General features: G+C 40.4%; 1 protein-coding gene across 1 annotated transcript in view; it reads left to right on the top strand.

Annotated features, from left to right (window-relative positions):
- The first annotated feature begins 870 nt into the window (after positions 1-870).
- The window catches only part of usp34 (ubiquitin specific peptidase 34), a 723,586-nt gene continuing 706,956 nt past the window's right edge, over positions 871-17,500 (top strand). The window contains 1 exon segment of the mRNA XM_051919324.1: positions 871-1,413. Within this exon segment, the coding sequence (XP_051775284.1) occupies positions 1,371-1,413 (43 nt within the window). The 5' untranslated portion in view covers positions 871-1,370.

Here is a 17,500-nt window from a genome sequence, read left to right on the forward strand (position 1 = left end):
GTAACATAAGACAAAATTATCTCATCTGCTCCAATTCAGGGTTGTAGGGGACCTGTGTCTATCCCACCAGCCCATTGCATAACCATATTATACAGTATAACAATCTAATTTTGTTTTTTGACTATTAAAAAATATCAGGTAATGAGAAAAGAGGCACGGGACTACAAAAAAATCCAAAGAGTTCATAAACAATACTTGTGAACACACTCTCTCAATATGTATTAATTGCCTGGGTTTCCTGCTGTCAATAGCCTGTCCAGAACCCTCATCTCAACAGGGACAATGCTATTACAATATATATAATAGGGCTTTGTCTTTGCTATTTAATTTTTCCCGTTATAAAAGAGAAATAGCAAGCATGCATGTATTTTGGAAGCTTAATTAGAAGTTGAACTTGTTTAGAAAAAGTAACAAAGATTTTTTACTTTTGAAAGTATGAGGCGAATGTCGATTAACGCCTCCCAATTACCCTGCCCTCTTTTTTGAAAACCAAAATATGGTCACTCTATAATGTTATTATATGATTATTACTAGTTATAATTTACAGTTTTAGTTTTTATTTTGTATGTTGTTATAAACTGCTTTCCAACGTTAAAAAACTTGTATCAAAAGAAAATGCAAAACATTTTTTTTCGGCTACGACGCGAATTACCTTAATTCACGTTACAAAAGTTTTGATGTTTTGCCGTTAGGGTGTCTTAGCCGCTTTTTGTTTATTCTTATCGGATCGCACGTTTCTTTTCCTCTAGCATACGGGGTCACATCTACCTTTCAAACCTGAGAGTGCGAACAAAATCACTTCCTGCTCCGAAAATAACCTCCTCCCCCGACTATCAAGAACAACATCCGGGGCGAGCTGGGGTATCGGCCAGCGACCTAGCCACTACTTGTTCGCAGATCGGCTGCTATGTTGCTGGCTTCGCTTGTGGGTTGCTAAGCAGCCATCTTGCCTTTTCTTTACATGCGTCTTTCCTTCCGCCGGAGAGTGACTCAGTGTGTCCGGAAAAGGCCGAGCAAAGGAAGGAGAGAAGGAGCGCAACACGAAAAGCGCCGATGTTTGTTAACTGCCTCCACACCCCCTCCCTCTTCAAAATGGTTGCCGTGTCTTTTTCGGCTAGTGCTACTTCGCTCGGAGAGTGACTCCGACTGATTCGGGCAGAGACCTTTTCACTTTCACGCTGCTTTCGCCTGGATACTTTGCAAACAAATCCAATTTGGATATTTACTTCCCCTCTGCCTGACTACCTCCACCTCTCGTTTCTGCTCTCATCATCCATCAGACAGGCCTGTTTTCAAAACCAGCAGCTTTCAGCACTCGTCCAATCCCTCAACGATTTCCAATGGTTCGGACAGACTTTTTTAAATGAACAATGTGTGAAAACTGCGCCGAGCTAGTGGAGGTGCTAAATGAAGGTAAGTGCAATGTTTACAATGATGGCGATTTGGGAAAAGCCAAGATTGTTATTTCATTATGTACACATGCATTCGTAATTAGTGATTATTCATCATCATCATTATTATTGTACTTTTTTTTTTTGCAGTTTCTGCCCTTTACCACTAGTTCAGCTAGGCCTGAACCTATCACGCAAACCAGGCCGCAGCATTTCTCGGGCATTTTTCAAAGCAATATTCATGGAGAATAATCATCTTGCAAAACGCTAAACACCTGCATTTACACAACATGACTTGTGCTGCACATAAAGTTAGATGTGCATTGGAGAACAGCACCATGACATCGCTTAAAACTTTCGATATTTAGGTGATCACTGCATCGAAACAGGCGACAAGTTTGTCATTGAAGGCTTTGGTATTGATCGATCAGGCAGATGGTATGATTGTTCAGAAGGAAAGTGACAACAGGAACAGTGATTTGAAATGCAAGGGTATTTTTACTTTATCAGTAGAGTATTGTGAGGACAGATTTGATTTGGTCACAAGTCTGACTGAAAGCTATATATTTTGGTTTATTTATCAATTAAAAGTGTAAGTTTTATGTTGATGACAAGTTGTTCACGCGTGATAGACTTGTGCAGGCCGGCCTGTCACCGTTTCTCAAATGTGCCTTTGCCGACTCGGGCCTGGGGATTACACTTATTTATTGCTTATTTTTTATGCTTTGCAGTACTGATCACCGACCACAATCTGAAATCTTGTGAAGAAACGCGAGACCGCATTTTTCCGATCGAGGAAATCGTTCCCAAAGGTTTGAAAGAAAACAAAAAAACGAAAGGAAATCGTTAAAGAAACCCGCAAACCTTGAGCCATTTGTTTCTATTCCTATCTTGGCTGCTGTGACAGCAGGGCCTGGTTTAGTCAGGCAAAGCAACATGTCAAACTCTGAGTCTGGCACTGTGTGACCTCGCTCTTTACACCGCAGGCGTGGTAAATGAGATGGGCGGGTTGTTTGTACGTTTCACTTAGTATTTGCCGTTTTATATCGAGTAGCGTGTTCTCGCATCACTTGGATTTTATTACGCGAGTACTGCTTGCCCCGACATCAAAAGTAACCGATCGTTGTGTTAATAAGTATTTTGCGCATATGTTAATCTTGGTGCATTTTAACTGGAATGAGATTTCAGCAGCCATCTTACTGTTATCATTACTCACGGTTACTTTAGTCATCGATTTTCGGCAGACGGTATGAGCACGTTTTATGAGAAACTGAAAAGATCCATCAAGCACTGAAAATAAAAGTTATGAGGCCTTATGAAAGAGAGTGCTGGTACTAAGTCGTTCAATTAAACCACATGAACAAAATAGTTAGCCTGTTTAAATGTAACCCATTTAATTTGACAACTGCTTGAAACCTTTCCCTTCCCATGTAACTTGATCGTCTTCAGGAAAAACTCAATGGCAGTGGCTAAAGTAGTTGCCATTTTAGGACAACTTTAATAATTATGTAAAGTGTGTGTATAACATAATTATTCACCCAGTTTATTGTTGTGGGGGGAGATAAACGATGGCTAAGGGTGTAGTGGCTATCACTGATACCTCACAGACCTACACTGATACCTCACAGACCTACTGTAGTATCATGAGTTTGAGTCTTGTGGCTGGTCACAGCCTGTGTGGAATTGGAATATTCTTTCTGCATCCCAATGGATTTTTCTTCACGTACTCCGTTTTTTTCTTCTCGCATGTCAAAAGACAGGCATGCAATTCTAAACTGGCTTTGAACGGGTGTGAGAATGTATATCAGGTGGCCCAGAAATTAACTGTCAGTGGGTCTCCCTAACCCTGAAGTGGATTAAGCAGGTTTGAATTTGTTATTAGTTTGTAACGGAGTTGTGAGAGGAGCCATTTTATATGTTGGCTGAACATGTAAATTTCACCACGTTATACATGTAACAATACCATTATGATTACAACACTATTATAGTAAACAAAGAGTCAACAGAAAGTATATGCAAAGTATATGTTGCTCAATAAAAAACAGGTGTGAGAAGCAAAATTCTGACTTTTATTTTGTATTTCAATTGTGAAATTAAGCGGCACACAGTTTCTGAATTGTATTTCTATGTAAACAATTTTTGAATTTCCCCATGAGATTAATAAAGCTTTACCTGTCTAATCTAATTTCAACAGGTATTTGAAGAACTGAGGAGAGTGAAAAGTTGTGTGATTAGCTAGCAGATCAAATAGTTGGCATGTCTCCAGCCACAAGAGTTACTGCTAGAGTAGTAGTTTATTTTTCAAGGTAAAAACATTTGTCAAAAGATTACTGAAATTATCAGTTTAGTTTTTGGTATAGGCCTTTAGTGGCTTTATCCTTAGATGGGCAATTGGACAGGTGGAATGTTAAAAGTGTGCATTGATGAAAGTGTGGGGAACAGAACTTGATGCTTATGGGTTTGCTGCATGACAATGCAAAATTCTCTGCTAACATTTAAGTTACAGTATATATTTATTTTGGTTTTCAGAAGGTTACAGGGTAGAATTAATTTAATGGGAGACATGAATATTAGAAATGTAGTTCAAGTGTGTTCTTCATGTATCTTGATTGGCCAGAGTTAGCTTCCTTGTGAAGTGCAAATTAGGCCTGAACTGGAAACAAGTAAAATATTTAAGGTTATAGTCTTAAAATGGCATGTGTGTGTGTATATAGTATATCATATACTGCTTGCCCATAGTCACTTAACATGGAACCATTGTTATTTTCTACATAGTTTGCTCCTTTTAAATGTTTAAGAAATACATTAATGTGAAGACACAGGGGTGGACAAATTGTATGCTTGTGGAAGACTGCTGGACTACTTGCTTTGCAAACCTGGAAGTCCAGGTACACTTTCTAGCAGCCTAGCTTTTTATACGGGATGGAGGGTTACCCGCAACTTTTTACAGCAATGTTTATTTGTAAAGTTTCACAGTATACAAGTGCATAACACTCTTCTACCACAATTTAAACCCAACCAGTATCTTGGAAGAGAATATTTTAGTAAACAGATGATTTGTAAAGGACTATGCCATGTTTTTGTGTAGTCTTTTTCCAGTGTACACAAAAATATTATATCAGTAATGAACTGAAGGGCTGCATTAGTATATTGTATGCTAAAAAATTAGTATTTAGACCTAACCAATTTATTATTCTGTAAAAAAAATCATCATTTTGACCTTAAGAGTTTTTTTTCTGAAGTGTAGTATGTCCTTTACTGTGCTCTAAACTTTTAGTTGACGATTAAATGAATCATCATGTCAAAAATGAGGTTTAGTCCTGAAAAAACGTGTTTGGGCTAAAAATAAGAATTTTCACATGCCTTGGAAGCCCAGATATGTATCTGTTAATGGTGAGCATTTTATTTTATTTATTTATTTGATTCCTCTTGTGTCCTTTCTGTGAATGCATAAAGCAAGATCTGTTCATAATGGATTATAGCTCTCTGATTTTTATAATGTCCACTTCCAAAGGCTGAACACTTGAACATTTTTGACAGGAGCATTGTTGGAACATTTAAGCCATCACATGTGAAAAACACGCTGCTGAATATTTTAAGTCATTTTCTCAATGGCTGAATTTCATCAGCGTTCTGCAGAACTAACTGCTCTGTGGATGATTCAATCAGACATTTCAAGTTTTTTCGGGCACTTCGTTGTAATGAAAGTATCTGCTGAAGGTATTTCGTAGTAACAAGATTTCTATAGACTCGTGTCATATGGGGAAACTGTCAGGACCATAAAAAAACTTTGTTGTAATGAAAATTTCATTGTAAAGATTTTTGTTGTAGGGGCGGCGCAGTGGTAGCACTGCAGCCTCGCAGTAAGGAGACCCAGGTTTCGCTTCCTGGGTCCTCCCTGCATGGAGTTTGCATGTACTCCCCATGTCGGCGTGAGTTTCCACCGGGAGCCCCGGTTTCCTCCCATAGTCCAAAGACATGCAGGTTAGGTAGACTGGCGATTCTAAATTGGTCCTAGTGTGTGCTTGGTGTGTGTATGTCCTGCGGTGGATTGGCGCCCTGCCCGGGATTGGTTCCTGCCTTGCGCCCTGTGTTGGCTGGGATTGGCTTCAGCAGACCCCTGCAACCCTGTGTTTGGATTCAGCGGGTTGGAAAATGGATGGAAGGATATTTGTTGTAACAGAATTTTACCTGTATTTCAATTATAAAGCATTCTATTCTCAATTATTGGCTAATAACCCTCCTACTTAATGCCTCTTCTTGTAAGGTATGTGTTGCGTACCATAACTATCTCTGCGTTACTTTGCAGACTGCTGGATTTTTTAAATCCACTTCTACACACTAACTTTAGTCAGATAAAAAGTGAATGATATTGCAGTGAACTAGGGGTGTGTGATTACATTTCATCTATAACGTCCACAGATGTGCTTTTAGGCAGTCATCCATTTTCTAACCAGTTTTATACTGTTTGTGGTGGCTAGGGAAGTGTTGTATGTGCCATGCACTGTGCATATAGGACTGTACATGTGCACAGTGGAAACAGCTGTAGCAAGTAAAGGTGTAGGCAAATTTCTAAACGCAGTGATAATTTGGCTTGCCTACACTGTTGATGAATTGAGCTGCTCCAATTTTTAATATCAAAATAAAATATATTCAGTGATGCAAAGCACTGCAGTTATGCCAGTTAGCAGGACTGGCAAAATGTTATACTTTATTGTTAAATATAGATTTACAAATGCTAAATTTATGTCATTCATTTTGTTTTTGAAGCCAATCTATTGTCCATTTGTATGATCTCTAAATTGTGACAAACATAGTGGAAAACACGGATCATGTGTTTGAAAGGTACATTGGTGAGTATGGAACATGGAGCTGGACAGTTTAACATCTGTGGCAGCGAAGGGCGCTCAGCAGGCTCCTATCAATTATGGAGAATCCACTGCATCCACTAAACAGTGTCATCTCCAGACAGAAGAGCAGCTTCAGCGACAGACTGCTGTCAATGTCCTGCTCCACTGACAGACTGAGGAGATCGTTCCTCCCCAAACTATGCGACTCTTCAATTCTACCCGGGGGTGTAAACGTTAACATTTAACATTATACAAAGTTATTGTCTGTTTTTCACCTGCATTATTATCATTGTTTAATGAAATATTATTTATTGTATCATTATGCTGCTGGAGAATGTGAATTTCCCATTGGGATTAATAAAGTATCTATCTATCTATCTATCTATCCATCTATCCATCTATCCATCTATCCATCCATCCATCCATCTATCCATCTATCCATCTATCTATCTATCTAGTTGATATTGTTCTTTTCGGACTAGTACACAGAGTAAGTGATAACAAAGTCTTATCAGCCATATAACATATGTTGAGAAAACAGAACAAGGAAGGGTGTTTTACAGGGTTCTGAAATAATGGATTATGTAAAGCTGTCTAGTTTGATTTCATACAGGAAATAAAGTTTAAACAAATGTCGAAAAAAATAAAAGGACAGACAGATTTGGAAAATTAAAGTTCCAGGATTTTGTGACATCTGAAAATTGAAACTTGAATCACCTTCACTTATCTAATACTTTTTAGTTTGTTTTTAATCAGCTAATGATGCAAATATAAATCTTACAATAGAAAATGTTACAACACTAACAGAGGAATTCTCTGACAAACCAAATTTTAAAAGCATGTTAGATATCAGACTTAAAAGAGTTTATCTATATTAAAATATCCTGAATTATCTTGGAATTCACTAATTCAACAGTACAGATACAATGTTCGGATTTTCATGTTTAGCAAGCAGTATTTTGTAGTTATTGGAGAGAATATGTCAGAATAAATTTGTAATGTGCACATAGTAAAACAAATTAGGTAGTCCATTTTGAGATCGCCCTTTATAAACTTTATGCTATAATCCCATCAAGATTACAGTCCCCATGTTCATCACACATTAAAATTGAAACCATGCATTGTATTTTAGTTTTTATAAATGCCAATACTAGTTTGCTTAAATCATAGTAAGTTCCTGATGGGTGTACCACTATTTTAAAGCTGCTATGCTGTGGTGACAGTGCTGTGTAATCGTTAAAGGCTTTGGACTTAAAATCCTGCTACTGACACTGTGTGATCATGAGCAGGTCACTTCACCTGTCTGTGCTCCAATTGGAAAAATGAAAGAAATGGAACAAGTGGTGTCTCAAATGTTGTAAGTCACCTTGGATAAAGGTCTAAGCCAAATTAGTAAGTGTATAATGTTTATATATTTTATATTGTAAAAGGCACAATATTGTTCACTGTAATAGTGGAAATTCTTATAATAAAAAGCAGTTTAATATAATTTCTGTTTTTGCTGTGGTATTGAAAGGTTTTGTGTATTGTGAAATTTGGCTGGTACTGTTATCGAATACTAACATTTTGGTATCATGACAGCAGTGAACTGCAGAGATGTGTTACTTAATGTATTGCAGAATATTGAGAACCATCAGATTATTATTCTATTGTGATACAGACTTAAATGTTAATATTGTGTTGTAGCAGTTCCCACTCATAGAATGCATAGCATCATCATCTTGTCCCCTGTTAAGTAAAATATTGCAAGCTATCAATATGAAATCGTGATAGAAATTACTATATTAATCTGATGTGGCTCTAAATAGTGTGTTCACTGTCGTTAGAAGAATAATTCAGGATAATGTCTTGTATGGTAAATGCTTCGTTTCGTTTTGTTAGTATACAATACACTACAGTTTATTTTTGTATAGCCCAAAATCACACAGGAAGTGCCGCAATGGGCTTTAACAGGCCCTGCCTCATGACAGCCCCCCAGCCTTGACTCTCTAAGAAGACAAGGAAAAACTCCCCCAAAAAAAAAACCTAGTAGGGGAAAAAAATGGAAAAAACCTTGGGAAAGGCAGTTCAAAGAGAGACCCCTTTCCAGGTAGGTTGGGCATGCAGTGGGTGTCAAAAGAAGGGGGTCAATACAATACAATACAATACACAGAACACAGTGATAACTACAATGATAATTCACAGCAGTTTAAAGTGTAAAACATTCTGTGAAAGCTATAATGAAATGGAAGTCTTTTGTAGTGTTTGTCACAGTTGTACATGTCTGCTGCTTTTAACCATGTAATGATTACTGAACTCTATACAACCCAGTTAGGCTTTTATAAAAACATTGAAAGCCAAAATATAATGAGTAGGAAGAGTATAATTTATCTCCCTGCATTATAATAGCTTTCATACATTCAGTTGGATGTCGGTCTCGTAAGGTTTTTCGGGCAGCTGCGCAGAAGGCGACTGCGCATTTGGCTTCGGACGTGCGCAGAAGGCGACTGTGCATTTGGCTTCGGACGGGAGTGAGTGAGTGAGTGAGTGAGGAGGCAGGTGAATTATTCATTAAGACTAGACAAAGAGCCCGTTTCGACAACGTAAGATGAAACGGGCACGAGTTTGTGTCAGTGGTGTATGAAGAACAAATGATAAGTAAGAAATAAATAAGAAAGTGATATAAGTAATGATAATTAACTAAGAGGTTTGGGATATGTATGACTTTATCACGGCAAAAAATACTGTACACTTAAAAAGACATGCTATCTATGGCAACGTTTTTTGTTTGTATATTGGAGGCCTGTCAGTATGCAACTAAAGTTGTAAAATCTCTCTGTAGACTACATTTTTTGTGAAGACACTCTCACTGTTTGGTAGTAATTTCCTTTGATGTGGCCCATCTTTAACTTGCACCTTCACATCACTCGCCCACTGAAAGTACTTAATAATAATATGTTCTTACGTATTATTTTGAGTGTGAGGGTTGGCTGTGATCGGGGCTAATATCCTACGCCTGGGCTGAAGGATTTGGGATTTCAGAATAATAATCCCGAAATGCGTAGGCTAAATCCGCCGCCTGCTGCGATGAAGCAAATTTTCTCTTTAGAGGCATTTGTATAAGTTGGAAGTGAGACGAACTTTGAAATGTTTAAGTCATGAATGTACCTGTTGAAGACAGTTGTATAATGCGTAGGCTAAATCCGCTGCCTGCCGCGATGCTGGGGTTGGATTTCGGTCTCGTAAGGTTTTTCGGGCAGCGACGCAGAAGGCGACTGCGCATTCGGCTTTGGGCAGACGTCAGTGAGTGCGCAGAAGGCGACTGCGCATTCGGCTTCGGACAGATGTGAGTGAGGTGAGTGAGTGAGTGAGGAGGCAGGCGAATTATGTATAAGATTGGGTTGGAACAAAAACCTGCAGCCACTGCGGCCCTCCAGGACTGAATCTGCCCACCCTGGCATAGAGAGAGGTGTGTACATTGTAACAGGTACACATGTCATAAATGTAGGAAGGATGGTCCTTGGGTGTGTGGGAACTGTTAACATTTGAATTTGATAATTGTATATAGCGTGGAACTGATCTCTCTGTACTGTTCTTTTCTCTGCATGTCCTGGAATACAAAAGAAACACCACCATGCACCAAAATGTGGAGAATGGGCAAGGTTGGGGGAAATAAAAAAGAAAAATGTGGTTACTGATTACAATCGCAAGAAGGCATGCGAATGAATATAAATAATGTTGCATCAGTGCCACAGTGTAATGTACTACAAAATGTACTACAGTGCATCCGGAAAGTATTCACAGCGCATCACTTTTTCCACATTTTGTTATGTTACAGCCTTATTCCAAAATGGATTAAATTCATTTTTTCCCTCAGAATTCTACACACAACACCCCATAATGACAATGTGAAAAAAGTTTACTTGAGGTTTTTGCAAATTTATTAAAAATAAAAAACTGAGAAAACACATGTACATAAGTATTCACAGCCTTTGCTCAATACTTTGTCAATGCACCTTTGGCAGCAATTACAGCCTCAAGTCTTTTTAAATATGATGCCACAAGCTTGGCACACATATCCTTGGCCAGTTTCGCCCATTCCTCTTTGCAGCACCTCTCAAGCTCCATCAGGTTGGATGGGAAGCATCGGTGCAGAGCCATTTTAAGATCTCTCCAGAGACGTTCAATCGTATTCAAGTCTGGGCTCTGGCTGGGCCACTCAAGGACATTCACAGAGTTGTCCTGAAGCCACTCCTTTGATATCTTGGCTATGTGCTTAGAGTCGTTGTCCTGCTGAAAGATGAACTGTCGCCCCAGTCTGAGGTCAAGAGCGCTCTGGAGCAGGTTTTCATCCAGGATGTCTCTGTACATTGCTGCAGTCATCTTTCCCTTTATCCTGACTAGTCTCCCAGTCCCTGCCACTGAAAAACATCCCCACAGCATGATGCTGCCACCACCATGCTTCACTGTAGGGATGATATTGGCCTGGTGATGAGCGGTGCCTGGTTTCCTCCAAACCTGGTTTCCATCCTCACTTGTGAGTATGTTTCCATCTTTATCCTTTATCACCCTTACCTGCTGCACATCTTTCTCATCTCGTTCTTCTGTCTAGCTAATCGGTACAGGTCCTTTTCTCTCTTTTTAGTGTCCAGCCTCTCATTCAACTCCTCATACGCCTTTTCTTTAGCCTTCGCCTCCTCTATCTTCACCTTGTGCCTTATCTCCTTGTACTCTTGTCTACTTTCTGCATCTCTCTGACTATCTCACTTCTTCTTCGCCATCCTCTTCCTCTGTATACTCTCCTGTACTTCCCCATTCCACCACCAGGTTTCCGTTTCCTTTTCCTCCTTCCTCTGTCCAGATGTCACACCAAGCACCCTTCTTGCTGTCACTCTTACTACTTCTGCTGCAGTTGCCCAGCTGTCTAGCAACTCTTCACTGCTACCCAGTGCCTGTCTTACCTCCTCCCTAAACTCAACCTTGCAGTCTTCCTTTTTCAACTTCCACCATTATGTTCCTTTGCTCTGCCCTCCCTCTCCTCCTCTTCTTCTTGATCTCCAACATCATCCTACAGACCACCATCCTATGCTGCCTAACTACACTTTCCCCTGCCACCACTTCGGCCAATAGTAGCCCAATTTCCACCAGCACCCTGTCGGCTAACAGTACTGGTGGTGGCCGTTGTTAATCTGGGCCTCGACTGATCCGGTATGGAAATTTGTATTGTTGTCTGCAAATTGATCTGGCAAAATTTTTCACCAGATGCCTTTCCTGACGTAACCCCATTTGTGTGGGATTAGGACCGGCATTAAGAAACACACTGGTTTGTGCATCCCCTGTAGCTGATTTCCAGAGCAGAATTCAACAGTAGATCCATCCATCCATCCATTTTCCAACCTGCTGAATCCGAACACAGGGTCACGGGGGTCTGCTGGAGCCAATCCCAGCCAACACAGGGCACAAGGCAGGAACCAATCCTGGGCAGGGTACCAACCCACCGCAGGACACACACAAACACACCAAGCACACACTAGGGCCAATTTAGAATTGCCAATCCACCTAACCTACATGTCTTTGGATTGTGGGAGGAAACCGGAGCACCTGGAGGAAACCCACGTAGACACGGGGAGAACATGCAAACTCCACGCAGGGAGGACCCGGGAAACGAACCCAGGTCTCCTGACTGCGAGGCAGCAGCGTTACTACTGCGCCACCGTGACGCCCTCAACAGTAGATGATATTACATAAAACGATTTAGATTTTTTCAGAGTCCTGGAGACATTGGCCATCAAACTGCTTCTGTCTATTGGCCATTCCACAGCTGAATCAGCACTGGGCCAGCCAATTCGATGAAAGGACCCCTCTACTTGACGATTCCAGCGATCCTCCATCAGAGATGACTTTACCTTAGGCAGGCAAAACAACTTTGCAGTAGGCAGTGGCACCAAATGCCACATTTGACTACCAAAAAGAGTACTGCAAGGAAGCTCTGCGGTCTACTTGTGACTTGCTGAGAAAAATTCTCATCAGCATAACTTGTAGATAGGAGGAGATTAAAATGAATGTGAAAGAAGCTATTGAAATGATTGCAAATTCCTGGACGCAAGTTAAAGAAAGCACTATAGTGACAAATACAGAATCTTATTACTACGAAATTTTCATTACAACGAAATATTTTTTTGGTCCCTGGCTCTTTGTTGTAATGGAATTTTACCTGTATTTTTAATTTTCTCATTAAAAAAGTTCATAACGTCTGTTCTGCTAATGTCTATTGGTATTTTGTACTGTAGATCTGAATTCCCATTTGTAAAATTAGCCACTGTTCTAAACAGTACCTGAGGATTTTTATTATTGCTATCTATTATTTTAGAATAGTAGTCTGAGCGAACTTTAAAGAGAGCTTTTTTTATATTTTGTAACACTCTGTCAATGCAATTTGAAAGACCTGCAGCTTTGTTGTTCTCCATCTGTACTCTAGTTTTCAACACTCTAATTTAGCATTAGAATTGCCAAAGCCTACTAAACAGCTCATAAACTTAGCCCATCTTAAATCCCTTTGCACCTCTCCGTCAGCGTCTTTTGTCTCGTAAATGTGTCGATAAGCACATTTATAGGAGCAAGTAGCCTGCTATACAACCCCCCCCACCCCCACCACCACCACCGCAGAAAGGGCAAGAAGTTCTCCCAGCTCAAGTCTTGATTATGTTGGAGTGAAGTGCTGGAGTTTTAGAGGGGAAATAATAGATTCCAAATGCATTTCATGCATGTTCCATGTCGACAACAATCTATGTAAACACATTGTTAAAACAGAAATGTTTTTCATGTTTTAGTAATAAATGACAAAATTTAGCCATAAACTGTATAATGTGTGAGGACTAAAGTCCAAATATCAAATAAACACTTTCACAAAAGGTTCCAGTGCATTACGACAGCTTCCATGGTGTAGCGGTAAGAACTGCTGACTTGTAATCAAGAGGCCGCAGGTTCGATCCTGGGTGCCGTGCAGATTTACCATTTTGAGTAGCGAGTTGCTTTTATTGTTAATATTAGAGATGCACGATATATTGGGAACTGTATTGTTATCGGCCGATGTTTAGTAAAAATTACAATATCGAAATCGGTCAGATGTGTACATTTTAACCGATACAGCCAGTCGATATAATTCAGGCTTGTCAACAAGAATGTCCTTTATATGACCCAAATCATTATGCATCAAGCTTTCAACATCACAAGATTTTGTAAATAGCTGTGGTTGGTACAGGTGGTTGTCCTGTTTTTCTTTATCACAAATCTGGTCAACCTAATAATAACTTATTATTTTTTTTATTATAGGTAAACGTTTGTAAACTTTTTTTTTTTTCTAGCTGAATACCTATCTCAGCGAGCTCCCTATTTCCACAAATAACTGCGCCCTCCAGTATTGGAAAAGCAATGCAGCCCGTTTCCCAGCCTTGGCTAAGGCAGTGGTCATGTACCTATTGGCACCTTGTACCAGTGTAGACAGTGAACAGCTTTTTTCAGCTGTGTCAAATATAGTAAATGAAAAGAGAAACAGGCTTGCTGCTGAAAAGGCAGAAATGCATCGTTTTGTTAAGAAAAATCTACCATTTGTACTTTTAAAGAAGCCAACTTAAGCACAGGGTTACTGGCCTCATTGTACCCTTTACTTTAGTTTTACTTAAAGTAATATATGTCTGATTATATGACAAAGAATATGCATTCATTTTTTTGTTAATATACCCAATGCCATGTTATGTAATGGCATGGTGTCTTGGTGTGCTTAAGTTACTCAGAATATGTATGTTAAGCAGATTTTTGTACATGACTTGGAGTATTTTTTCTATAGAGATGAGCCATACTGTATCTTGCTGCTTCTCCCTCTGCATAAAGTACTGGCTGCTTTACAGTGGGGCCAAAAAGTATTTAGTCAGCCACCAATTGTGCAAGTTCTCCCACTTAAAAAGATGAGAGAGGCCTGTAATTTTCATAATAGGTATACCTCAACTATGAGAGACAAAATGAGAAAAAAAAAATCCAGAAAATCACATTGTCTGATTTTTTGAAGAATTTATTTGCAAATTATGGTGGAAAAAAAGTATTTGGTCAATAACAAAAGTTCATCTCAGTACTTTATTATATACCCTTTGTTGGCAATGACAGAGGTCAAACGTTTTCTGTAAGTCTTCACAAGGTTTTCACACACTGTTGCTGGTATTTTGGCCCATTTCTCCATGCAGATGTCCTCTAGAGCAGTGATGTTTTGGGGCTGTCGCTGGGCAACACGGACTTTCAACTCCCTCCAAAGATTTTCTATGGGGTTGAGATCTGGAGACTGGCTAGACCACTCCAGGACCTTGAAATGCTTCTTACGAAGCCACTCCTTCGTTACCCAGGCGGTGTGTTTGGGATCATTGTCATGCTGAAAGACCCAGCCACGTTTCATCTTCAATGCCCTTGCTGATGGAAGGAGGTTTTCACTCAAAATCTGACGATACATGGCCCCATTCATTCTTTGCTTTACACGGATCAGTCGTCCTGGTCCCTTTGCAGAAAAACAGCCCCAAAGCATGATGTTTCCACCCCGAAGGCTCAACAGTAGGTATGGCGTTGTTTGGATGCAACTCAGCATTCTTTCTCCTCCAACCACGATGAGTAGAGTTTTTTCATCTTACCATATGACATTCTCCCAATCCTCTTCTGGATCATCCAAAAGCTCTCTAGCAAACTTCAGATGGGCCTGCACATGTACTGGCTTAAGCAGGGGGACACGTCTGGCACTGCAGGATTTGAATCCCTGGTGGTGCATTGTGTTTCTGATGGTAGCCTTTGTTACTTTGGTCCCAGCTCTCTGCAGGTCATTCACTAGTTCCCCCCGTGTGTAGGGTTTTTGCTCACCGTTCTTGTGATCATTTTGACCCCACGGGGTGAGATCTTGCGTGGAGCCCCTGATCGAGGGAGAGTATCAGTGGTCTTGTATGTTTTCCATTTTCTAATAATTGCTCCTGCAGTTGATTTCTTCACACCAAGCTGCTTACCTATTGCAGATTCAGTCTTCCCAGCTTGGTGCAGGTCTACAATTTTGTTTCTGGTGTCCTTTGACAGCTCTTTGGTCTTTGGAGTTTGGAGTGTGATTGTTTGAGGTTGTGGACAGGTGTCTTTTATATTGGTAACGATTTCAAACAGGTGCCATTAATACAGGTAACGAGTGGAGGACAGAGGAGCCTCTTACAGAAGAAGTTACAGGTCTGTGAGAGCCAGAAATCTTGCTTGTTTGTAGGTGACCAAATACTTATTTTCCACCATAATTTGCAAATAAATTCTTTAAAAATCAGACAGTGTGATCTTCTGGATTTTGTTTCTCATTTTGTCTCTCATAGTTGAGGTATACCTACACTGCCTGGCCAAAAAAAAAGGTCAACACCTGGATTTAACTAAGCAAATGGGTACGAGCCTCCTATTGGATACTTACTGCATGGGCGATTATCTTTCAGCTGGCAACAAGTTATTTATTCCCAACTGGTGCAATGAGTTGCTTCTCATTTGTTAAACAACCACGTCGAAAGACACATCTCGTGGTTGTGGAAAAGATGTTAGTCTGTTTGAGAAGGGTCAAATCATTGGCATGCATCAAGCAGAGAAAACATCTAAGGAGATTGCAGAAACTACTAAAATTGGGTTAAGAACTGTCCAACGCATTAATAAAAACTGGATGGATAGTGGGGACCCATTGTCTTCGAGGATGAAATGTGGCCGGAAAAAAATCCTGAATGATCGTGAACGGCGATCACTTAAATGTTTGGTGAAATCAAATTGAAGAAAAACAACAGTAGAACTCAGGTCTATGTTTAATAGTGAAAGTAAGAGCATTTCCACATGCACAATGCGAAGGGAACTCAAGGGATTGGGACTGGACAGCTGTGTAGCCGTAAGAAAACCACTAATCAGTGAGGCAGACCGGAAAAAAAGGCTTCAATTTGCTAGGGAGCATAAAGATTGGACTCTGGAGTAATGGAAGATGGTTGTGTGGTCTGATGAGTCCAGATTTACCCTGTTCCAGAGTGATGGGCGCATCAGGGTAAGAAGAGAGGCAGATGAAGTGATGCACCCATCATGCCTAGTGCCTACTGTAGACTGTGATCTTGGTGAAAAATTAATGCAACACTGGATGGAACTAAATCTTGTGATATTGCAGAAGCTTATCGAAACAATGCCACAGCGAATACGTGCCGTAATCAAAGCTAAAGGCGGTCCAACAAAATAGTGTGTGACCTTTTTTTTTGGTGGCGACTTTTTTTTTTGGCCAGGCAGTGTATGATGAAAATTACAGGCCTCTCACCTTTTTAAGTGGCAGAACTTGTACAATTGGTGGCTGACTAAATACTTTTTTGCCCCACTGTATATAATATATAATATATATCCATCCATCCATCCATTTCCCAACCCGCTGAATCCGAACACAGGGTCACGGGGGTCTGCTGGAGCCAATCCCAGCCAACACAGGGCACAAGGCAGGGAACCAATCCCGGGCAGGGTGCCAACCCACCGCAGGACACACACAAACACACCCACACACCAAGCACACACTAGGGCCAATTTAGAATCGCCAAACCACCTAACCTGCATGTCTTTGGACTGTGGGAGGAAACCGGAGCGCCCGGAGGAAACCCGCGCAGACACGGGGAGAACATGCAAACTCCACGCAGGGTGGACCCGGGAAGCGAACCCGGGTCTCCTAACTGCGAGGCAGCAGCGCTACCACTGCGCCACCGTGCCGCCCATTATAATATATATATATATAATATATCTCTGTATATAATCTTCATTTGGATCTTGATCTTTGTTTGTCCGCGAATGAATTAGAAGAAGAAGCACTAGATGGCAGTAGAGAGACAGCTAAAACATAGGCATTGCATTAAGAATCTCCTCCAGGCTTATACTACTGAAGACTGTAGTACTCCAGTAACACCTCAAAACACAGACATTCAAACTAAACAAATTGTTGTGCTTTAAATGAACTAATCTTTATATATAATCTTCATTTGGATCTTGATCTTTGTTTGTCCGCGAATTCATGTTCCCCTGACACTGCTTTGGTTGTTACTTTTGTTTACAAACATTGTCGATACCACTCTTTGTGTTTAGATCTGGCGTCGACACCTGCTTCATTGTCGAGACTGTGGTTTTTTCTGTTTCTATCCACCATCGTTGGCAGCACTTTGACCAAATCGAATGTTCACCCGCTTCTTGGAGTCGGCAGTCAGAGTATATAAGTCGGACACA

This window comes from Erpetoichthys calabaricus, chromosome 15, assembly GCF_900747795.2.
Source record: "Erpetoichthys calabaricus chromosome 15, fErpCal1.3, whole genome shotgun sequence".
Taxonomy (NCBI): Eukaryota; Metazoa; Chordata; class Cladistia; order Polypteriformes; family Polypteridae; genus Erpetoichthys; species Erpetoichthys calabaricus.